This window comes from Gadus macrocephalus, chromosome 16, assembly GCF_031168955.1.
Source record: "Gadus macrocephalus chromosome 16, ASM3116895v1".
NCBI classification, from domain to species: Eukaryota; Metazoa; Chordata; class Actinopteri; order Gadiformes; family Gadidae; genus Gadus; species Gadus macrocephalus.
Genome location: NC_082397.1, coordinates 15,203,686 through 15,228,816, shown reverse-complemented (window position 1 = coordinate 15,228,816; position 25,131 = coordinate 15,203,686). Strand labels below are relative to the sequence as shown.

General features: G+C 44.0%; 1 protein-coding gene across 2 annotated transcripts; it reads left to right on the top strand.

Moving 5' to 3' along the window:
* The first annotated feature begins 10,159 nt into the window (after positions 1-10,159).
* On the top strand, positions 10,160-17,795 carry ankk1 (ankyrin repeat and kinase domain containing 1). 2 transcript variants are annotated; one of them, XM_060075395.1, is made up of 9 exons: positions 10,160-10,636; positions 10,957-11,164; positions 11,480-11,631; positions 12,084-12,133; positions 12,385-12,540; positions 12,958-13,067; positions 13,262-13,295; positions 15,080-15,308; positions 15,547-17,795. In XM_060075395.1, exons 1-9 carry the CDS (start codon positions 10,452-10,454, stop codon positions 16,631-16,633), a joined length of 2,211 nt encoding a protein of 736 aa, XP_059931378.1. In that variant the 5' UTR covers positions 10,160-10,451; the 3' UTR covers positions 16,634-17,795. The 2 variants fall into 2 exon arrangements, with proteins under 2 accessions (XP_059931378.1, XP_059931377.1); XM_060075394.1 differs by having other exon boundaries at positions 10,882-11,164.
* The last annotated feature ends 7,336 nt before the right edge of the window (positions 17,796-25,131 follow it).

Sequence of the window (25,131 nt, the reverse complement as noted above, 5' to 3'; positions counted from 1 at the left end):
TAGAAGTGGAACACCATCACTACAACTTGCACAAAGTCCAAAATGTACATCAAAAAGAAAGCCTAAGCCTGCTTAGTTTTCGTAGAACTGCATCGTCACAGACTATAGATAAGCTTATCTGTTCAGCAAAAAACACCCAATAATGTCCAACAAGCCTTATTGCATTCAAAGAGCGAGACACAATACATGTGAAGAAAATCAAGTGGCTTAAGTCCACAAAACAAAAACAAAAAGCATCTTTGGGTGGAAATTGTAAGAAAGGAAGCTATTTTATCGCATTACATTATTTTTTTTTAAATATTGACCAGACCACTGGAAAGTTGACAACAGGGGAGAAAAACTCCTCACCAAACCACAGCCAAATAAGTGACAAGCTAAAGGCTGTGACATTTGTAACACAGAATGCCATGAGGTCAGTCTGGCCCACACTGTCTGCACAAGGGACCCCAATTCACAAGTTTATGCACAGGGTGTCCATGTTAAACACCTGATCTAATGAGGCTACATCAGTCGCCTGGAAACCCACCTCCCAGCCTCAACCCTTCCACTCGATGCAGGCTCTCCAGATAGATAACACTGTCCGTCTGTATGAAGGTCCTGCCTGTCTACTAATGATGGCTAGGTTTTCTCCCCTTTTTTTGTTGTAAGATAAGGATCCCTGCTTCTAGTCACAATATAATACTAATTATAGTATTATCACGAAAGCACTATGGTCATTCGTGGTCATTCGGATTATGAATATCTTCGAACAAATATCACATTGAATGGATTTGAATCGACCAGCCTTTGTAAACAACCCTAGATCCGTGCCCATCTGCCCGTCTGGGGTGCAATGCTCTCCGAGGTTGTGCGTGGGGTAAACCTGAAGCTGGGCCTGAGAAGGATTCCAATAGATTGGAGCATACACAGAGTGTTGAATATTTCTGGGCCGGAGCATAGAAATGTGGCCTCTGCCGAAGGTCTTATCTCCAGGAGCAGGCATTGGAAATTGAATGTTTCCCCCACACAGTGAGAGGGTGCAGCCAAGAGCAGTGACCTCGAAACACTGTGAGATGGACCAACCCAGTTAGCTGTGGACTCCAACTAAAGGTGCACATGTGGATGGCACCGGGGGATGATGCCGGTGTGCGGCTAATGCATTGTGATGGTATGTGGAAATATGATACCATTGAGTGGTGTAGACTGTAGACATATCGACATATTAGTGGATTCATCCAAAAAGGTAATTTCTTTCTATACAATCTACGATTTCCTGTCTTACTGTTACTGTTATTATGTTTACTGCTCATGCTGTTACTATTACCACTAGTTCTAATGTTTCTCACTGCTTTCCCTCATACTAACACTGTTTATCCTATTACCCACATCTAGAGTTACAACTAACTCACAGACAATGAACTTTAGTGAAAACTCTCAAAGGCTGAACAGGTTTCCTGTGGAATGGGAACTATTTGCCTCTTTTCCAAATTGATGAATGTATCAGTGCCTTCTAGGGAGATGAGTGCCTGCTGGAGTTGGTAGCTGTGTGTGTGTGTGTGTGTGTGCGAGCGCTTCCCGGGACTCCCCAGGTTAGCAGGAGGGCCAGTGGGGACTCGCCCGGTACCCAGGGCCCTGTCAGCCGGCGCCAGCCTAACCATCAGTCTCTTCCACATGATTAATTACTCACCAGCGGTGTACCTGCACTGGCATCCCAGCACCCAGCCCTGCTCTCCTCGGGCTGGGAGAGGGAGAGCAGCGTGTGGGTGGGTGGGTGGTGGTGGGTGGAGTGTAGTGCAGCAGGGGACGTGCTGGAGTGATGAGAAAATGAGCGGAAGCAGAGAAAGAGTGCTTTAATTTGGTGATACGGTGTGTGGGGGGCGCCGTGAAGAAGCGTGAAAAATAGGAAGTCGCCTTGGCTGCAGCGATGGTGGAGGAGGGGGAAGAGAAGAGACTGACGTGGATGAAGATAGAGGAGGGTTGTGGGTGTGTGTGTGTGTGTGTGTGTGTGTGTGTGTGAGAGGAATCAACAGAATGTGGAATGCGGCGGAGAAGAGGCAGAGGGCTGCTGGCAGAGGAACAGTAGCCTGGCCATACCGATATACACAAAATAAAGACATGAATAGATATGAATAAAATTATCATGTAAATGTACGAAAAAATGCCAGTGTGAAACAAAAGGGGATGTTTGTAAGGGGGCGGAGGGGGGGAGAGTGTACGCCGTACGGCGATCCATGGCGGCATTTACGCAGCGCATCTTTGCCTTGACATTTCACAGGTGTTGTTTACGAGACACAAATATAAAGAAAGAAAAAAGGCAGCCAGTGCTTAGACAAGGGCGTCGAGTCTCAGCATAAACATCGGATATCACCACATTCGCTGCGCCGCAAAGGTTAGATAAGGCTCCGGAGAAGAAAAGGCATTAACACTCCAACCCATAGCACGTGAGAGCGTTCGAGGCAGAGATGGGCTGATAGCTGAGGAGGCTACCTGTGTTTTGGGGACGAGGAGGAGAAGGAGGAGGTGGAGGAGCCTGGGTTAACGAGAAAAAAGGGGTGCTTCAAGACGCTTTGGTTTGGAGGGCTTAACTTGCGTTTGAACTCAGATCTTAGCGGAGGATTAGCCTGGCAGGCAGGCAGGGACCGCGTCGCCTTGACAGAGGCCTCCCTGTTTTCTTTCTATGAGAGCGAACACGTGTTTTCCCACAAGGAGGTGTGTAGAACATGGCCACTCATCATCTTTATTTGAACTTAACAGGCTATCGAGTTCCAAAGGATCCACCGTATTTTGTCTCTTTGCAAGTAAACCTCTTCTCTGTTCAGGATTAATGAGCATCTTGGATTCTAGACACGAGGCACAAAAAGATTTCCAAGACTCTTTGGTAATAGTTGCAGCAGAAGCCATCCTTTTGTCTCAGTGAAATGAACTCGGCAGGAACCAGCGCCTCGGCATTTATCAGAGAGCGGCTAAAAGATTTGTGTGCGTAGTTAACAGCCCCCCCTCCCTACCCCTGCTGCTCTCCAGGTAAACTGGGCCCTTCTCTTGGATGGTTGGTCATAATTACGAGTTATCACCCGTATCATGTTTATGCATGTGTTAAAAAAAGCCATCTTCCCCTCGTCAGTGTGATCATAGCAGCTCCCTCGGTGGGAGTGCTTTCTGTTCAGTAGGTCCAGTTGGGCTATGGGAGCCAATCTTCAGAATCTCATCACCTCCCATCAGTCCCACGTCGAAAGGCGCAGGGGCTGCCTGCGCCTTTCGAGGAAATATAGTTCATTATTATCTTTGCCTTCAAACTACAGATGCACCAGACAGGAGACGCCCTTGGACAGGAAATGAGGGATGAGCAGGTTATTTGTCTTCTGCCAGAAAGATGGCCAGGTTGAACTTAAGAATGAAAGTTTTTGTGTGCAAGTGCGTGTGTGTGTGTGTGTGTGTGTGTGTGTGTGTGTGTGTGTGTGTGTGCGCGTGCGTGCGTCAGTGGGTGAACAAGTGTCTATGTGTTTCTGTAGCTCCGTCGTGGTATGCGTGCTCACTTCTGCAGCAGAACTTTGTTTCTGTTTGACAATAAAGAAAAGAAAAGAAAACATAACTTCAATTAAACCCTTGTGTAGCACCCATCCCCCTCCCTTCTGCCTAGTAGTTTGTAGTTTGTCAGGGTGACTCCAGGGGTAAGGCTGGCAGGCATGCCAGCTGATGCAATCACTGGCCCCAGCCACAGAGGCGGCTCCAACCGGCGCTGCAGGCCGCCTTCACAGAGGAGGGCCGTCGTGGTCCTATACCGTGACCAAGGAGGAACCACCGGCAATTACGCTGTTTGCGTCAGCAACAAATCGAGGCGGCCAATTACATTAGTCAACAGACACAGGAGCAGTCAATCATATTAGCTGTAGAGCCCAGGCGGGCCAATCGCATCAGACGGTGTGGAGCAGACTAGATGATGAGGAGCAATCCAATTCACGCCTGCGCTCGTATGTGACACAGCTGCTGCAGTCAGATTTCACACTTTGCCCCGTTTGCCGTCTATTATCATCGGCGAGGAAAACACTGTCAAAATAGCAGCCGCAAATAGAACGGTCACTGGGATTTGTATCTCTGACGCTGACAACAAATCAATAGCCTTAACGGCGCTGTAATGTAATGTAAATCTGCTATCTGCCGATGTGAATGGTATTTAACACCACTTGGATGTGACGTGAGCATGCCGCCGGCAGCGCCATTACCCGGCAAATACAACCATGGCTGCACCAAACATTAGCTTTTTATTAGGTTTGAGAAGGCCCAAGGCATTCAGACCTAGTATTTGTTTCCTGTTTATTTACGAGAACACACTTTGTTAAAGCAGGAGTGTTAGGGAAAACATCGTATTGCCTCTCAGTGGTGCCCCTCAGAACTGAAAAGGACAATAAGTTTGATGAGATGAGAAGTGTGATGAAATAAAACGTAATTCTGGCTAATTAAGTAATTAACCCCTTTATCCAATAGGATTTATTTTTCATATTCACAGCTGGCAGGGACCGGAGACAATTATTTAGCAACTTCTGCATTAATGTGTAGAGACGTGTGGAGAATATTTTTTTCTCCTTCATTTCCACTTCCCTAAATACCTGTTTAGCTAATAATAGACCATGATAAATTATGAATGCACATTGTTTGTCACTTGGGTTTTCTACACTTCTCATGTGCTCCCCTGGTAATCAGTGAAACACATGGGAAAGGAAACAGCACACGTCTAAAAGGTTGATCTGCCTTCCCTTGTCATGGCGCTAATAAATGAATTACCTTGAAATTTATACCAGTATAAATCCAAGCTTAGCTAATAATATTCAACCAATCGCATCGCCACAGCTGATAACAGACATTAAAGCCTCCTCGTAGGCACCACACGCTCTTCAATAATGCACGGTATTACATTAGGCTACGCTACCGCCTCCAAGCCCGCCAATCTGAGATAAATGCTACATTTAATCAGCCACAAATGACCACCAGACATATATATAGCCAATGCGTCTCGCAAGTTTGTTGTAATCTTTTAATCTCACTCACCTACAATTTGATTAAGACAGACCGCTGTTCCTCAATGAAAGATGAATACTGATTGTCTGGTTTAGCTATTTAGCTACTTTAGCAATTAAATAGCCTGTATAGGCATATATAACAATTAGAATTTACGCAATGAGCAATTGCAATAAAACAGTCCATGTTTTTGCTAAGGAAATGAATACCCACCCACCCACCAATATCATAGAAAATATCTGCCTGACCCTGTTTTTGAAAATGAAACATCATCTTTAAAATAACAACACTGGTAAACATTTCAAACAATTTAATTTTGACTTGCCAGTTCAGTGCTAGGTAGTCTTGTATCATTGATTCCCAACAACACTTCCCTGCATGAGCAAATATTAGCTCAGGGTTTTTTCTATGCAAAATTTCAACAACTTGCTTAAATTATCTTTCTCTTATTTGGATCCATAGCTAGGCAATCTTAACAAGCTACCCGCTCTTAGGCTACTGCACTCAGATAATGGGAGCCAGGGAGTCTTGCTCTACACATGTTGATTTTTTTAGTAACAAATTTTACAAATTTATAATGTACGTTTGACTTTTGGCCTACAACAATCATAGGAAAATTAATCCCCTAAATACAAATTTTGAGTTATTACATATTTCTGCTTGCAACACATGTTTGTTGTTACTCTACCATGCATTCTCTTACACTTTAATCCTATTCACTTGAATCCCCCCCCCCCGCCACCACCCAGTGTGGCCATGTTACATTATGTATATATATTGATAATGTTTCGGTACGTATAGGCCTTCGCACATCCCATATGGATCACTGAGAAGCCTTGTAGCCTACAGTTAGCCTTGTTGGGTCGTCTACGCACAATACCGATGCCAGTAGCGACTCTGTTGTTTCTCATTTTATTCAGCTTATCCTTTGCGTTGATTGGCTGAGCCAAGAGGTGTGGGTACCATTGATAAAGAGCAAGTCATCATCTCCCCTCAGGTAACCCATCAGAAAGGAGGTCATGAGTCTTGCTTGCCGCATGCACTGGAACATCAATCCAAAAGTGAAGAAATGGTTCAACCATGAAACAAATGCGGCCAATGAACGTTCAATCCATCTATTACCATACTTGAAAGCGTAACGAGAAGAGGGATGAGAGGATAAGGTGGCCAAGTGAGAGAGCGATTGAAGTAACACTGCAGATTGTGCTGTGGTACTAACTCAAACCAACCAAACCTTTGGCAGACTTTCATGTTAGCTATAGCAGGTTCACTCAGGAATGAATAGATTCCTTTTAGCTTTGTCAAATCCGCCATTGTATTGTCTTACGATAAAATATAATGGCCCGCCAGTGTAGACAGGGTGGATTATTTTTCCACGATGCTCTGTGTTTTTGGTTGTGTTCTGTATGGATTGCTCAAGGGTGATGTCGAAATGTAGGCCTGTACAGTAGAGCAGTTTGCTGTGCAGTCTGAGAAGTTTGAGTAGTTGGGTTTTTTAATCTGCAAACAGTGAATAGTTTGAGATTGCATTTGGATTAAAAAAACTAAAGTCGTTGAACGATAAGCCGTTGATTACGATCAGGGACCGTGTTATTGTTTTTAAATGAGAGATCGCTGTTGTTTCCACCACCAATATAAATGGATTCGGAAATGTATGGATGTATAACCAATTTTCTTTTAGTTTTGGTTAATGGTTTTGGTTAATGATAAACAAAAGGCATGGGGCTCGGGATGAGTGAACATTCTGGTGATTCGACAGCACGTCTACTCTGTCATGGGGCCCTGTGGGAACAGAGAAGCGAAGCACACAGAGGAAATACTTATTCTACTGAGATGGAGTTATCATGGAAAAAACAACATATAATAGGATTTCAGAATGTGGCTCATAAAAAACACAACCGCATAAGAAGCATGAACAATAGAATCGTCCTAACGGTTGATTGTTCTGTTTTTCGGATATATGGATCAACAACCGTCAAAAAGATTCACCCTTGAGAAAAAGTCTCTTAAATAATTCTCTGCAGCGTAGATAAAACAGAGGGATCGCTACAGAGGATGGTTGTGACATCGTTTACACCAAATCCTCATAAAACCACCAAAGGTAGTGGTTTAAACCCTGAGGACCAATTTAAGCAGTGTGAACATGCCTGACTGTGTGTATGCCTCTGTGTTACCGTAGACATTAAGACATAAAGGCTCCATCCATATATGTATGAAAACATACTTTCCCCCTCTTTTTTCAAATCGATTCCTGTCCAAACCTGCGGCACTATAAAACATGTCTCCAATGCAACGTGGGGTCATGCACCAAAGAGGAACATTCGGGGCATGCGCATTGATGGGCTTCTTCTTGAGTGGCGAATACAACAACAACCGCTCCCACATTTATGCCACTAGCTGCTAGATCAACCTGGTCTGATCAAGAACCGTTGTTGGTAGTGTTCTTTGAATCGCGGTTGAGACCAGGAATGAGAAGTATTGGCCCCAGTGTATTTAAACACGTCCACATGGTGGTGTAGTGACCAAGAAACGCTACATTGACTTGTAAACATCTAATTAAATACGGTACAAGCCACATGTCAACACACTGGTGATCTTGATGTTGTTGTCTGGCCAAGCTTATGTTCCACCTGTCCATTCGAATACACAGAGAATTTTGTATTGAGAAAGCTTACTTTTCAGTGACCTTGAACACCATTTTGGTGTGAATAAGTGGCCTTTACTAAATAGAAAAGAATATACCACTTTTATAGAGATACCCAAGTCCATGAGTGGATGAGGCCTAAGGTTTGAAAAACAATCCCATAAAAAGAAAATTATATCCCCCTAAATTGTATTTGCGGTTGTGAACAAATCGTGTTTTGCTGTCAGCCAAGGTGTTTTTCATCTACTGGCTGCATCGATTCACCATCACTGAGTACCACTCAGTCACACCTCTGGCATTCCAATCAGCACCACCCTGTACACGTGTGGAGGGAATGGAGACAAGCAGTATCACTTCGATTCTCCTTCACTGAAACATGGGTGAAACATGTGCACTCTGATCGTCAGACCGTCTTCATTACGACACATCGGATGCTGAGTTGTTAGAAGTAATCAATGCTGTTTTAGAGGAGTGTGTGTTATACTACATAAAGATGTCGTGTCTGCGTGTGTGTGTGTGTGTGTGTGTATGTGTGTGTGGTTGTAGGAATCAAAAATGTCACATTGCGGATGGATAGATATAATTACTATTGCAGAGGTGATGTCGAGAAGTGTGAAGATACCTTAGTGAGGTGAGGATAACAAAAAGTGCTCCTATGCTGTGGTAGAACTTTGTGAAGGATCGGGGAGATATTGTCGATGATTCGGAACAGTGCTAACCCTCCAGCTCCCAGTACTGCCCCCCCCAGCCTTCCTGAGCATGTTATTCAGTTTGCATCTATTGTCCTCATTATCAGTCTCCCAGCACACAAAGGCCTAGAAAGTGGCACTAGCCACCACCAACTTATTTAACTTCTGTATTATAAAGTGTTGCAGACCTATAGACTGTTTGCAGTCGATAAATGACCAAGTGTCCTCAGAAAGTAAAGTCTGCTCTGACCTTTTTGGTACACCGCCTCTGAGTTCTGTGCAGGTGTCCTCCAGGTATTGGTATTCCTGGACAAACCTCACACCCGGCCCCTTGATGGAAAAAGAAGTCCTCCAAACAGCATTGTGCCTCCTATTTTAGACGTTAATTTTCGCTTACTTTAATCTTAGCAACCACACTGAAGATGAGGAAGATCCAAGATGTTAAGAGAAGGAAACAAAGAGCGAATCATGGTATTTTTTTTTTTCTTTGGATTTGTGATTTGAATTCTCGCTCTGGGTTTGACATGTTCTTGTTGTTGAGATTTGTTGAGATGGTCCTTTATATTTGAACTATCTTCCCTCTGGCCTGTGAAACATCCCTAATGCGGCTGGACCAGAGGCAGCGCGGGGGCTGAGCCCCCTCTAAGTCCCCCTCTCCCTAAACCCCCAATCATGTTGTGATGAAGAATATTTATCGAAAAATCCAGGTTTTTTAATAATAATGTGGCAAGCAGCATGGGAATGACCGGACGCGAGCCCAGATCATAGGAGTTCTCAACTCTCGTGCCCCATACACCACATGTAGGCGTCGGGTTGCCCATCCCGGTGTACTGGCCAAGTTTCACCCTGCTCTTGCACCAACAAGCTTCAAGAGCACAATATTGCCCCCTAATCATCCCACTGTTTCATTATTATTATTATTATTATTAATAAGTCAGTTTAAAATCTAACTATTTTTCAATTATAATTTGGCTGGTTAAAGATTGGTTGAATAAAATAAATAAACACAAATAAAATACATTTGATGTCGTGGTACCACAATGATCAAACCAAAGCAACCATTCGCTCCTCTGACATTTTCTTCTCCAGGTTCTGACCCTTGCGGACAGGCCATTTATCTTTCTTAGGTACCTGCAGACTTCACCACTTCTAAAAAGTTTATCTTCCAGACAGGCAAAGGTTATACCCTTGGTAGGTCAAATCTCCTTTGTTTTTCATGTTTTACTGTATGCTCTTTAAGACAAAAATACACACTTACATCAATCCTTTAACACTTGCAAAAAAGCTACAGCTTTCATATATATGCCTTGTCAAGACGGAGCTGGCTTATTCACACACACACACACACACACACACACACACACACACACACACACACACACACACACACACACACACACACACACACACAACCTTTACATTATGCAGGCATATTATTCACACACAACATACGCAAACAAACACGTTTCCACTTCACACCACAATCACAACCACCCATTTTTTTTTTTATCTTTTCACTACTACTCATTCAGGTAGCATCAATGGGGCAAAGGAAAACGAGTCAAAGAAATCAATTAAAACAGACGCTTCTTACTCGCTTGTGTGCCTGCGCTACAGAACAAGCTCTTTCAGGTGATTGATAATCTGTTGACACCAAAGTGACAACGTTTGTTGCCACTCCTCTATCTGTAACTCAGTAGGTTATAAATAAGAATTTGATGGAGAAAGGTAGGATGAAGCAATAGCTGACATGTGGAAGATCCAGTTTCCCTTTTAAAGTAGAAAGCTTTGCCAGAAATCTTCAGGCAGTCTGATAGAAACCGGTCCTGTGACATTACAGGACAAGCAACTTCCCAGTTGGCACTCCTAAATTCAGTTGTGACAACCAAGTCCGAGCAGGCTCTCCCCTGATTTAAAGCGCTGTTGTAAAGCCATTGACATTGAAATGCATGGAGCTCTTACACCATGCCGTCCCCTGGGCACTTCTACGTGGCTGACGCAGCGCAGCGAGTACCTGTGCAGCTCGTAATCTCTCTCGGGCCCGGAGCCTAATCCTTGTTTGTGTGTGTGATTAGCGAGTAAATCTGTGTAGCATTAGCTTGTGTTGGTGAGGATCAATTGTCCGTATGGATTGTCTCGACGGAGCTCCTGGAAAGTTGAGGAACTTCAAGAAGAGTGACTTTGGGCCCGACTGGATAAAAGTGGCTGAGCGCAGGTTCAGCAAAGTGTACCGAGTCAGGCTGAATGTCTGGAGGGAGCAATGTGCCCTGAAATGCTTAGATACCAGCGTGTCGGCAAACAAATTCTACAGGTGAGGCTTGATTTTCATTCTGCTTTGATTTCTCCTTTGATTCTTTTGTATTTTACTGCTTATAATCTCTTCAAAAAATACAAGATAAATAGTAGTTTGGTCTGGTACCTTTCTCTGAATCACAACAGAGACATGTCGGCCTAATCTAACAATCCACCTCATGCGATGTATCGAAGGCCATAACAACCCTACAACCGTCTTCACTCGCCTCTTCTCCCCCCCCTCCCTCCTTCAACCCCCTACAGAAGAATGACAGAGGAGGCCTCAGAGATAGCAAAAGTGAAAATCAAATATATCGTTTCCATCTATGGGCTGTGCAGCGATCCTGCTGCGGTGGTGATGGAGTACATGAGTAATGGCTCCCTGGACCATCTCCTGGACAGTCACACCATCATGTGGCCCAAGAAGTTCCAGATGATTCACGAGGTCACCATGGGCATGAATTTCCTCCACAGCATGACTCCCCCCATGCTTCATCTCAACCTCAAGACGTCCAACCTACTGCTCGACGAGCACCTCCACATCAAAGTGAGAACCAAAATTGCGTTTCTGTAAACAAGTGAAACAGCCTAGCGTAATAAGGCACAGCAGTGTGGACATATATATATATATATATATATATATATATATATATATAATGAGCCTAGCAAAATGCCTGGGAGATGCTAGAGCGTGTTTGCGGGCTCATTAAATATACTTGTCTGGGCTCGCAAGGCGTTAATTAGGGGGAGAATAAAAAATCATTGAAGGTGGGGTAGGTGCCACCTTGAGTTTGTGTAAGATTCCCAACGCAGACAATTGGCTCTGATTAATTTTTTGATGGCTTTTTTTTGTAATCAAAAGATTTCAGATTCCGGGTTAATCAGGTGGGAAGAGGGCTTGGACAAGGGGATTTTCCTGGATTACCTGACGTCAAGAGGGAACATCAGTTACATTCCTCCTGAGATGTTCAACATGTCTCCCCAACCCCCTGGAGCTGCTTTTGACGTGTATAGGTATGCCATATGTATTTCTTTTTTTTCAGAACCTCTTCTATTCACTTTATTCCTAGGAATAAAGTGAAGTAAAGAGGGTAGAAGAGAGAAAATGTGAAATAGGAATCCTATTTCACATTTTCTCCACTTTCTTAAACACTGAAGCAATCATTTATTTCTGAAGATTCTTCACTGGAATTGCATAAGGTGGAAGTGGAAGTGGCTTAGAACAACAACCAACAAGTATGCAAAGCAGCCTCAGGGTTACATCTCCGTAATCAATGTTTGAAAACTTCATATTGTGAGCTTATTTACGTCTTTAAACCTATCTATAAACTCTGCCGATATCTCACCAGGTGTGAATTTGTCGTTTTCCAGCATTGCTACTTAGGATATGAAAAGTAAACATGAAAACTTTGACTAATTGGGACCACTTTTTTTAAAACTGACTGGAAGGTGCTCTCTCCCTGTAGTTTCGCAATTGTCATCTGGGAGATTCTGACACAGCAAAGACCGTACCCAGGTAGATAACTCTCCTAACAAACAAATCATACATTTTTTTCCAACACATTTAACTACAGTCATTTATGTGTGTGTGTGTGTGTGTGTGTGTGTGTGTGTGTGTGTGTGTGTGTGTGTGTGTGTGTGTGTGTGTGTGTGTGTGTGTGTGTGTGTGGTGTGTGCACGTATTTATATGTGTGTGTGAGTGTGTGTGTGTGTACGTATTTATATGTGTGTGCGTGTGTGTGTGTGTGTGTGTGTGTGTGTGTGCAGGGCGCAGTGTGACCACGCTACTGGTGCAGGTATCAGGGGGTAAGCGGCCCTCTGTAGACATGGTGCCTGACGACAAGCCCCCTGAGTGTGGCCAGATGATTGACATCATGGAGCAATGCTGGGACCAGGACCTTCACTCAAGGCCATCGTTTGCAGGTACACTCTAGGCCTCGCAGCTCCTTCGCCTCCCCCAGACAAAACACGCCAGGCACTATGAGTGACAGGCTAATGGATGTCAAAATTGAAAGTTAGAGTTCAAATAGTGACTATGTTCTGGGTTTTCTCTATCTCTTTGTCTGTATCTATGTATAGATAGACCTTTCACAAAGGAACTATGTATGATGAAATCTTGAGGATAAAATATTGTATGCCTGTCACTACTATTGCTAACCATCATGGATACAGTTGCTCTTACAGTTGCGGACAAAAGAGATATATTGTCCATGCATATATGAATAAAAGACATTATGTATCTGTGTGGGAGGGCACTATAGTGAGCTTGTAAAACAGGAAGGAACATTGAGACTAGCACATGCTCTGCTGCACAACATTTCTTGGCGTTGTGTCTTGCAGATATCGTGAGTAAAACAGAGGTGCTCAGCGAAGTCCTGAAGATTCCAGGCATCAACGGTTCTGTCAAGCAGAGACCAGAATACCTTCAGCTGACCAGTCCACCGCAGAAAGTCTGTGTCATCTGTCTGACTGCCTGTATATATATATCCCATCATTCCATATACATCTTACAAATTAACAAAGTCCATATGAGCAACTATATTCGACTAAAACTAAATTTCTGTTAGAGATTAAGCAATTTTCTTGAATGATAAATGATGGATCATTAAATCATGTATATATTATTTTTGGTACTCTAATGTAGATTGCGCATCCGGACATGGCTGACCTTCCTCCAGGTAAGACTATGAGTGTACTGCGGGCTGTTATTTTGTTCTTTGTAGGCTGCAGAGCTGACAGTTAAGTTAAAAAAAACAACACCGTTTCAATAACTTCCACCCCTAAAAGCCGAATCAACAAATAATAAAAAATATATACAATTATTTGAATTTATTAAATTTGATTTAGAACCAAGAAACTGAAACTCAAAGTCATCTTTTCTGCTGTTACGACCCCAAATAGTAACCAGGGCAATCAGGGGCATAACAAAGAATATTTAAGTTTCCGGGGGACAAGGAGGAGACACAGACAGAGGTAATGGTAAGCAAAAAGGTTTATTGACGTGCCAAAGAACTAAACCACTTTTCCAAGCACGAAAAAAAATAACTAACTACAAACCAACCAAATACTCTACTACTCAGGGCCCCGTTTCCCGAAAGCATCTTTAGCCTAAGTGGATCGCAGAGTGGGTCGTACGAGCATCGTACAGTTTTCACACCGTTTCCCGAAAGCATCTTTGGTAACGAACCTCGTAAAAACGCTCACGAGTCACGAGTAGCTAACGAGTGCTCCAGGGTACTCGTAGGACGCGAAGAGCCTCGTTAGCCTACTATAGCCTCAGTGGCGTAGCCAGCGGACATTCCTAGTATTGAATGCGTTTTATTATAACACATTGGTAATGGTGTATCACGTGCGTCTGAGCCTAATGTGGGCCATTATGTTCTTAGTTTGAGAGAGACAGTCCAGGAAATGTTTGAGCAGGCAGGGCACTTAAAATGTGTGAGAGAAAGTGGGGGGGATTTGTGCAGACTGACATAGGCTACTCATAAAACGTAGCATAAAATAATGTATTTTTTTTTTAAAAATAAGCAAAGGAGCAGGCAAAAGGCTGGGATATGGTGGGGATTGGTCACGTTGACGGAGAAATTATCGATGGTTCGAAAGATCCACCTTTCGAACCATCTTGCGAGCGAAGATCCATCGATATCGGGAAACGGGGCCCAGAACCAATAGCTCACTACCCGATCCACAAGATCACACCAACAACGGCACTCCGTCACTAGTTCCAACACACAACAATCGTCGACCGCTTGCTGGCAAAAAAAGGGCTGTGCGCCTGTCTGCTCCCAGCTTATATAGCCATCAGGTGAGCTCAGGTGCACTCAATTTCCTGATTGCTAGGGTTGCAATCAGAAAGGGGGGGAAAGAGCATCAGTCTGGGGCCCCGTTTACACAAAGGGAAAACGCAGATGTTTCCACGCGGTTTGGCCTCTCATTTGCACGAAAACACAGTTTTTATCACAGAAAACGATCATTTCTAAAAACTCTGGCCGAAGTGGAGATTTCTGAAAACGCTGGTTATGTGTTGTCGTGTCAACGGGGAGAAACGGGTTTTTAGGTTCTGAAGCGTTGCATTATGCGCCAGGAAATACTTAATGTCATATGAGCGCCCTATGTTTACAGTTTGTTTGTTACAGGAAGACGCTTGTGTTATTCGTTGTTGTTGATTCTGAGGATTCTGATTGGCTTTCATGGCTTTATCCTTCTCCCTACACTGCCGCCCATAGGTTTGGCATAGTTATATTGGCGCTCGACGGTGTATTTATGTGTTTTGATGTAAACAACAACTTTTTTGGTGTTGTGTGCACAATGTTATTTTTGAAAACGGAGGGGGGGAAATATTTGTTTCTATAAATACCCTGCTACGTATAAACATGGCCTGGGAGAGAACACAGTGAAACACAAACACAACACACTACGTCCGTAACATCTGCAAACAATCAATGTTCTTCTTATTTTATAGGTTCTACCGCCATGCTGTCGCTCCTGAGAAAGAAGGATTTTAAAAGTTTCCGTCAGTCTGTGCAGAAGGAGCACACCTCAACGTTGTTCTCAGAGAACAACACTCTGCTTCACCACACCGTCGCTACCGGGGATGCAGAGAGTGTCCGGCATCTCCTTCATCTCGGTGCCGAGGTCAACTGCCAGAGCGCCAGGGGTTACACACCTCTCATCGTCGCCGTCCTACACAGGTCTCAGAAAGAAAACTGAATAACAACAGATCCTATTCTGTTAACTAGTCATTTTACATTATCACCATTCACACCATTCAGTCATCCATTCAATATTTAAACCACTCATCCACCCATCAACCCATCAACCCATTCAATATTTTCCCAAGCGTGTAAAATGCAGTCGATTTTCAGTTTTTTCTCCACACTAACACGCGTGGTAGACTTATCAGCATGACTAAACAATGTCTCCTCCCAGGATGCATGAGATCACGTCCCTGCTGCTGGAGCATGGGGCGTCGGCGACCAACTTAGACCAGGACCAGTGGACGCCGCTTCACTTCGCCTGTCAGAACGGCGACGACAGGACCGCGCGGCTTCTGTTGGACCACGCAGCGGAGGCGGACGCGCCGGACACCATGGGCTGGATCGCCCTCCACCTGGCCTGCCAGAACGGCCACGAGGCGGTGGTGCGGCTGCTCCTGTCTCGGCAGCCGCCGCCGCCGCCGCCGCCGTCGACGACGGAGGAGGGGGGGACGGTGGCGGCGGAGGCGCTCAGTCGAGCCGAGCTGAAACATGGGAGAGTGCCTCTTCACCTGGCCTGCTACTACGGACACCTGGGCATCGCCAAGCTGCTTCTCTGCAAGGGGGCCGACCCCAACGCTGCCGACCGCTCCCGGGCCACCCCCCTGCACCTGGCGGCCGAGGGGGGCTTTAACCGGGTGGTGAGGCACCTGGTGAAGAGCGGGGCGCTCGTCGACAGCGTGGACAGCAGTGGCTGCACGCCGCTGCACGTGGCCGCCCGCAAGGCCCACAGGGGCATCTGTAGGACACTGCTGTCCGGCGGGGGCCACCCCGACCCCCGGAACGAGCAGGGCTGGACCCCTATGCATTTGGCCGCGTCCAAAGGCCACAGGACCACTGTGCTCGAGCTGGAGAGTCAGGGCTGCAGTGTGAACGCCAAGGGGGAGAACGAATGGACGCCGCTGCACCTAGCGTGCAAACATGGCTATGGAGAAATGGTGGCCGATCTCTTGGCTGCCAAGGCAGAGCCCAACGTGGTGGAGAACATAGCGGGCAGGATGCCGCTACATCTGGCCTGCATCAGTTGCAGTTTCACCAGCGTGCTGGAGCTTATCTTACACCAGGCGGAGGTCAACGCGGTAAACAAGTACAATGACACACCGCTACACCTGGCGGCAAATCACGGCTGCGCTGCCATCGTGAAGGCCTTGCTACTCAATGGGGCTGACGGGACTCTGCTGGATTCCTCTGGTTCCACAGCACTAGATCTGGCCCGAAAGGGGCAACGGGAGGAAATAGTACAGCTATTGGTAAAGAAATAATCCAGACTGCCAAAGTACAGTGCTAGCAACTCAGCCCTAAATAGGTTGGTAACATACCGGGGCGAAGCGTCCACGCAGTATGTATAGGAAAATGTGTAACGTTTTATTTCAATAAAAAAATGTATCAACTTGTAAAAAGAAAGGATTTAGTGATTGCATCACCAAAGCCGAGCAGGCATTCCAACCGAGGAGCACTACTGGCTGATAGGGAGAACTCCCCTCTTCACCTGGATAAATGAAAGAAGAAACTCTGCCAACCCTTTCGCTTTATCTCTAACCGTAAGTCCCATATTCACCATGCTTGATTTATGTTGATAAAATCTTTACGTGTAAAGCCGGACGAGACGACTCTGTTTCCAACAACGTCAGCTCGTCAAAAGCTAGATCCGGTGAGTGGTGAATTAGAGGAGATAGAAAGACGGTATCGATTGTCAGCCAGGGTCCATTTATTCCCTCTACATTACAAAATAAACATGTGGCATAAGTTGAAATGATAAATGGATGGCCGTCCATGCTCGCGTAATGAGTTATTGAAGCAGGATTTATAAAACAGGGCACCTCTCAGACTATGAACATGGTGTCTGAGTGTGTGTAGCCAGGGAACCAGCCGGGAGGAGAGGCCATTAGCTCGGAAAGCCCGGGCTTAGCAAGACTGCATTGCAAATGTGACACATTGTGGTTGTATTTATCTGCTCATCTCCATTGTTCTATCGTCTATAGAGTAATGTTTCTGATGCTAATCATGCATATAATGACATTTCCTTAATGTATTCGTCTCCCCTGGCAACAAGACAGAGGGTCCTGCTTGATGTACGTGACGAACGTTGCATCCTCTCTGTAAGACGTGACAGTGATAGGTGCAGAGATCGAGATCTGGTGTTCCGGAAGGTGTTTTACAAATATTTGTGGTATGCTCGCGGCTTCCCTGAGATGCTCAACCTGTCGGACTGTGTTTCATTTTGCTGTCAGTGAGGCCTGTGTATGACGGGAAACTTCAGGTCATCAGGTGTACAGTTCTCCTCAACCTGAATATATGATGGACAGCAGTGATAACATGCAAATCAGAATGGTTTATTTTGTACTCGTAATGTGAATTATTATTATATTTTTTATTGTTGTTATTATTGAAACATCCCATGTGATAAACTCTCGTGTCCCTGTGTTCCCTTGTGAATTGGTCCCAAATCTCCCGAAAGCATCTAATGGTGAGTGCATAAATCAATGGTGCAGCCTGACCTTTTTACACCAACCGCGCCACAATGGATACCTCCTATTAGCCCTTAATTGGGTTTGCAAATGCCTAACTTAATTTCACTTTGGATGCAGGAAACATGCGGGAGGAAGGTGATGTCATTTATGAAGCTAAAAGACAAACCTGGACTAGAGTGACATTGAACTTAAGGATTTTGAACTTTGCGCAAATAAGATGTGACATGTGGAAGCTAAGCATTTAATTAATTATTTATTGGAAAAAAAAAAAATTATGGGGGTTACCCGTAGGAGGCATCCACCGGCATCATGTAACATTAAAACATCCGATTAATTTCAGAAACCATGTCTTTGAATGAAGATTTCTGAAATTATAACTGGGGCGGTGTGATATGTCATTATTTTATGAACTGCCAAACCGGCAGTCCATAAATCAAAAATGTATCTGATATTATTTCTGAAATGAAAAAAAGGGACATTATATATTTTGTCTATTTTTATCATGATATTTTTGTAGTTAAATATTGGGATAAACACAGAATATAGAACAAACAAATAAGGTATTGTTCTATATTGTATTGTTTATGATCAGTCCGCTTATGGTATAAAGTAGATGGAGGACCCTGAAGTGGCCTGTGTCACACGAGACTAATTACCAGCAGCATGGAAATTAATATTTATGAGCAAGCTAGAACATTTGCCATTAAATAAATCGATCTATCACTATAAATAAATATATATATCAGATAACACAAATTGTGTCTTCACATTTGGTCAGATTACATGTACTGTGTCTCCAAACCAAAGGGATTTCCAATTTATTTGGTTTAATTACTTTTTAGCTGTAAAACCTGAATTACAGGGAGACCTTGGAAAACTCTTTGGGCCCTATTTTAACGGTCTGAAACGCAAATGAGAAGCGCCAAGCGCAAGTAGCTTTGTGGGCGGTTCTATGGTGATGCCGCTAGTTTACCGGCGCAAAAATTACTCTTGGGTGTAACGTGCAATAAACCAATGAGAGTGCCAGCTCCCATCCCCTTTAAGAGCCATGAGTGTTTCAAACTTCAAATGGCTCCATTTATGGCCAAATAATATGGCCTAATTCACACATGGAATAAGGTTTTCTTCCACAACTTCAGAAATACTGAGTCTTCAAATAAATTTTGGCAAAGAAAAGTTAACACACATATGATATGCGGTAACTGTGGTTGTATTTAATGAGATACGCAATACATTATAAACATCGTTTCTTATCAGTATTGTATGCATTATCGTTATCGACTTGTGTTCCTAATATGTCCCCCAGTTAATATACATTGCCATGGACTGTATTATGCGTTACGTGTTTAGTTTGCGTGTGTTTAAACCGATGAATGATCAAATACACATCAATCCTAAGAGTTATGGGCATGTACACGATGTCTGTGTCAAGAAAATATGTGTTTGCTGTACGGTGTTTGCAGATGCATTGATATAAAAGTACAACTTATTACCGCTGTATCAGCTGTTCTTTCCCAAATAATTGACCAGGAATGTGTGGCTAGGTAGATGAGAGAAGCAAAGTGTATGCGCGAGGTACACAAGCAACATTATGCATGCGCCCTTAAAATAGCATCTGAACAACGCACCACTGACTTTAAACCAGGTATTTCCTGGTTTGTGGCGCAAGTGGTTTCTGAAACTGCAAAATAGCACCAGGGAACGTTTGCGCCAGTACACGCCTCCTCCTTTCGCAGAACCGCCCCTTGGGGCGCAAGATCATTCCCTAATTTACCGACGCGTGGCGCAGGAGGGAAAAGTACACCCTGCGCCAGTTGCAAACTAGCAACGACCCATGCGCCAGTGAGAAGGTCAATTGTGCCGGATGCAAGATAGGGCCCTTTATCTCAATGTCATAACCATCGCTGACCTTGCAGCTCAGAGAACCTGAGCATACTCAATATATACAATTAATAACCCACATTCAACATTGTGCAATATATTAACAAGGACAAATGATTTCTTCTGTCATAATTCAAATCGCGGTATTATGAATGAGAGTGTCTGCTTAACATTCACATGCTCCACCTCTCACAGGAAGTCATCGGTACATTTACCCTCCCTAGGGAGACATGATTAGGTCTCAGCGGAACCTGTCTTACCTGGCAGGGTTAAGCTATTTATTCAGCCCTTCCCTACCCTGTAAATGAAACTGCAATTGTGACTAATGCAGCCGTCTCTTTGACCTAGGTGTGTCACCTCAGAAGGACCAAGCTCATATCTAGAGAGGCTGCTCTGGCCCGTGCTGGGCTAATTATATGTGAGTGATCTATCACGCCTCAGAGGAGATGTGTTCTTCCTTTTTTCTCCTTTTTTTTTTGGAGAGATGATGTGGAAGAAAAATCTCTTGCCCTTGTCATCACGTAGAGACCTTCTGCTTTGCAATATAATTGTCGAAAAAAATAAATAAAAAACACTGTCTGGTCCCAACCTATCCTCTCATTTGATGCCTACTGTGTCTTGCCACTGGTGGCTCTATTTTGGGCTTGAAGAGCTTGGGGATTGTAGAGATGATAGTTAATTTACACAGTATGCTATTTATGAAATGTATCACTGCATTAAAAAATGCAAAACACACAAGTCCACACACATGCACACAATAACACACACACACATGCATGGAACAATGCAAAACACACAAGTGTGCACACATGCAAACATACGTGCACACACTCACACAAAAATGCACGTGCAAATAACGTAAACACAATACAAAAACAAGTCTTGCCTTTGATGCTTGCAGCCTTCGGCAAGTGATTACGTATTCTATAGAGCACCAAATGTCATCTGGAGTAATACAACAGTGTAGCTCAGCATGCTTTTATTTTGTCATCGCCCTGTCCTGAATGGCCTTGTTCTCTCCAGAACAATAGAACAAGGGCCTGATTCTCCTCTCTTATTCTCCCTTTCCCCTACCTCCCCTCTGCTCTGGTCATATTATCACATGTGTTCCTCAGGGATGATTAATGGTGGACCTTGCCCTTATCTCTGAAAGCCCAGAGCGGAAAGCGCAGCACACTCCGTTTACACTTCATAAACACCCTACACATCTCTGTGTCCAACATCCATGGCTTTGCCATACATGCTCAGACAAATCTACAAGCATATGTCATGTTACAGCTCGCCATTTGATTTGGTCTCTCATTGCATGATTGTTAATACCTGCAGAGTCCCAGATAGCTAGACAACATCCCATAATGTATGCTGATTTATGATTTCGCCTGGTTTCAGCGAAACTCATAACCCCCTAAAACAATAGTTTTCTCCTGTTGTGTTTATCTTTTCAATTTCAAGGTCTTCCTTCACATTGCGTGAAGTACTGTTCCTTCAGAAACCATTTACATCGAAGGCTGTTCAATTTTCTGGGGGCCACATCTCATCATAGAAAATGATCACAAAGCATAGCCCGTCTCAGGCCGTGGAAAGGCCAGCAATCAAGTCTTCCATCAGGAATAATAGTGCTGCTTCATGATGAAAGTGAGTCTTTGGAGAAGTGCCCTGAGTAACTTTCCTCCCAAGACTGCGGTATAGTTCTGACGCTTGCCCAAGATCAAAGTTTGGCACATGAGTACGAGAAGGAAGAGGACATGCTGCCCGCCCCACTCAAGGCGGGTCCCAAACGCATCCCTAATGGCTGCCATCCTACCATTGATCTAGGGGTGGTTATCCTCATCCCAGTTTACATGTAGAGGATTACCCAAAGCCCTTTCCATCCCATTGCCCTCCTTGGTTCCTCTATGATGATGAGCTGCCGAAAAGTCCTCCACTCCACTTTTTATTTACTATGAATATATCGCCAGTTGCAGACGTTGTGGCAATTATACGATTTAATCAGCACATTTGGGGCCTTCCTAATAACTAAATAATTTCCATCCTTTCTATTTTTTTTTCATTTTAGGAAACACATAAATAACATTAACAGAATAAATGAAACTATTTTTGTTCATGCTATTATCAGGGCAGCCAACATGGATTTGGTGTTAAATAAAAATAATCCTATTTTTAAATCGGCCAAATGTTTTACTTGACTGGCAAACAGACGTGAATAGGACGTGATATGAATCTCTTTCATTTTCTTCTACCTTCAACACACAGGCCCCTCAGTCCTCGAGGATTGTTTTCCACACAGCTTGTGACTTCCCAGCTAAACATCACACTCTCAATCTTCAACTTATCCCATAACCAGCGGATTCACACCTATCGCTCCCGCCGACACAGAGACGACGCCATGGAGATGCCACTTTGTCTCTCGGCCCACATCTTCCAGAGGTGTAAATCTTTACTTACTGTCACTACTTACTTAATTCACAGCCACATGCTGAATGTATAGTCAGAATATTTGCTCTCCAAGCCTTGGACTAATTCTCCTCCAATTACAATGACAACCGTTTATGCCCTGTTTACACCTACCCGATAGTGGGCCCCGATGGTGCCCGATGGCTAAATCAGCAGCTATCGTTATAACATCGGCAAATAGCGTGGTTGCATCGGGAAACACCGTTACTCTTCCCGGGAACATCGTTAGACAACGGGAAGAAACGGGAAGAAATGCTCAATGATCGGGCAACAACGGGCAACATCGGCAAAGAACGAACATATTTGTTAATTTTGGGTCTATCGGGGTAGAATCGGTTACCAGGTGTTGCTATGGGCTAATCGGCTATAATCGGGAATAGAACGGGAGTACAACGTAAGACATCGCAAATCGTTCGGGAATTTTCCTGGGCACATCGGCTATATTCGTTAATCTTCCGCGCTTTATCGTGTTTTATCGTCTTTATATCGGCAACCTCAACACACGAAAGACCCTCGAGAACCCAAGACAAATAACGATTTTGAGTGACCAGATTGTGTTAAGGAAGACCCTCAATCTGCCACTTGGGTATAAATAGGGGGTGATGGATGGATGTCCTACTTTTATAATTACAGGGTACTTCGCCCATTTAGAACCGACGTTCTATTATTATAAAATCGCTATTGTAATATAAATAAATATATAAATAAATATCAGTCTAAACCAGTCTCCCCTTCTTCTCTGCCTTCTCCCGAAATGACGCCAAATGACGTCAAATGACGCCAAACGCACTTCGGGTGTCTTCCCTGGCATACATCGTTATGTTATCGTTATAACATCGGGTATGTGTAAATGCTACCCCGATAAATTGACCCGATCATACATTTTTAGCCCGATGTCACCCGAATCACCCCGACTTCCACATCGGTGGTCCATCGGCCATTAGCGGCCATTAGCGGGATGGTGTAAACGGGGCATTAGCAGCAAGCTTGAAAATGTGATAACTTTTTTAATATTGCAATTGTAATGACTGTCTGTGCTTGAATTAGATCAACTTTAGTAACTTTTAGTATTTAATACAAATGACTGATGGCTTTGATTAAGGTGAGGCTCCTAAACCTTTGGACCTATTATATTTTTTTCAAGAGACCCCGTTGGATCCATTCTCATACTTAGAAGTTAAGAAGGTACTTTTCTTTATAGGATGACAGCCCATATAGTGGATAAATGGTTGCATCTCTTCCTCTCTGAGATGCACCAGTGGATAGAACCTCCTTCCCTTTAGTCCAGTTCTCGTTAGTGGGCAGCTCTGTCTCTCTGCCACCACAGGACTTGGGCATCGATCCGCACGTAGGGACAGGGGTCGACGTTCTACCGTGTGTTAAATTGGGCAAGAAAGGTCATCTGAGTCAGTGCAGCAGGCCAGCGTGAAGTCCAAGCATGAAAACAATGCCCACTAGGCCTGCCTCCCGTCCCGTAGATTTTGGGCACATTGGATGCCAACCAGATGTTTTTCAGAACCCGGACAAGCGGTTGATGTGGCTGCACTGTCTAACCCCCTCCCTCCTTCCTTTGCCATGGTGTCTTCTAGAAATCCGTTTTTGAGAAGAAGTGGACCGGATGATTGACAGGGAGGGGCGGTCTCCCCTTGCCGTCCACCACCAAACCTCTCTAAGACCCTCCCATTCCGTGGGACAGCTTGATTACCTCGCCCCCCCCCCCCCCCTGTTGCTTTTGTCAGTCAGTCATCCCTGAACTCATTCAACAATCACTGCTGGGGCCTTGTGCAGCAGGACAGTCCCTACGCTCGCCTGCTTCCTCCAGTCCACTCACTTGTCCAACAGTGAAACACATTGGTACATTTTGTTCACAGACTGGATGGATTTAAGTGATCCATGCAGTTCTCACGTCGTGTCCAGAGTAGGTACAGATTTGCTTCCTTTTGCACACAGGCCTCCACCCCATTTGATACTCAAACTCATATGTCATGTTACAGCTCGCCATTTGATTTGATACTCAAAAAAGTATACAGTAACAGGCACTCGGGAATGTTCAAGGAGAGGCATTGAAACATTACTCTTTCATGCAGACACCCATGCGATATACCATTAAGAGATATATGTTGAGGGTACAGTAATTGTTGGGCTAGTAAAGTGGGGTTGGAATACAAATAAGGAGCCTAACACATTTATATTTGTAACAATCTCGTCTGTTTGCAAGTTTTCTGCACTCCCTTCCAACCGCTATCGATGCATGTGTTTTAATTAATTGAAATGAAGTATTTTTATTCGTTTTTATGTTTTTGGTTCTACCCAAAAATCTCCTGCATTAAAAAGATAGACAGGATAAACTCAACGGGGCAATATCTAAAAATGATTAATTCTCCTTCAATTTAGTGAAATGTTTTCAGAGGTTCTTATGAGGGACTTTAAAGTATTATTTATGAATAACACATATCCTTATTGGTCTTAATAGTGTTTATCTCGATTAATATTGCAGGGATCTTTAAAGATGCAATTGATTTTTCTGAAATTTGAAGGATCACATACACAGCTATACAAAAATAGGCCTCAGTAATTCGCATAGACCTTAATGACAGTACGTCAATGTTGGTGGAAATCTGAACGCTTTATTCCGAACATTGGAATCCATATTTGACATAAAAATGATATTGGAACACTTCAAATATGTCAATATAATTTTCCTCTAGCCAGCCTCCCTACTATAGTTTTCACACTGACTCGACCCATGGGTCACCTAGAAAGGAAAGAGACAAATATACACTGCATCCAAAATAACAAATAACAAAGCGCCCAAGCTTGTTTGTCAAATTATCTTACCTGTCAGTGGAATCCATGGTTCACTTCGATCACCTAATTCACATTTCCATTAGGAGCGACGCAGGTGCTGACTGCTATATTCCGTCGATATGTAACATATCGTCAAGACAAGAGCA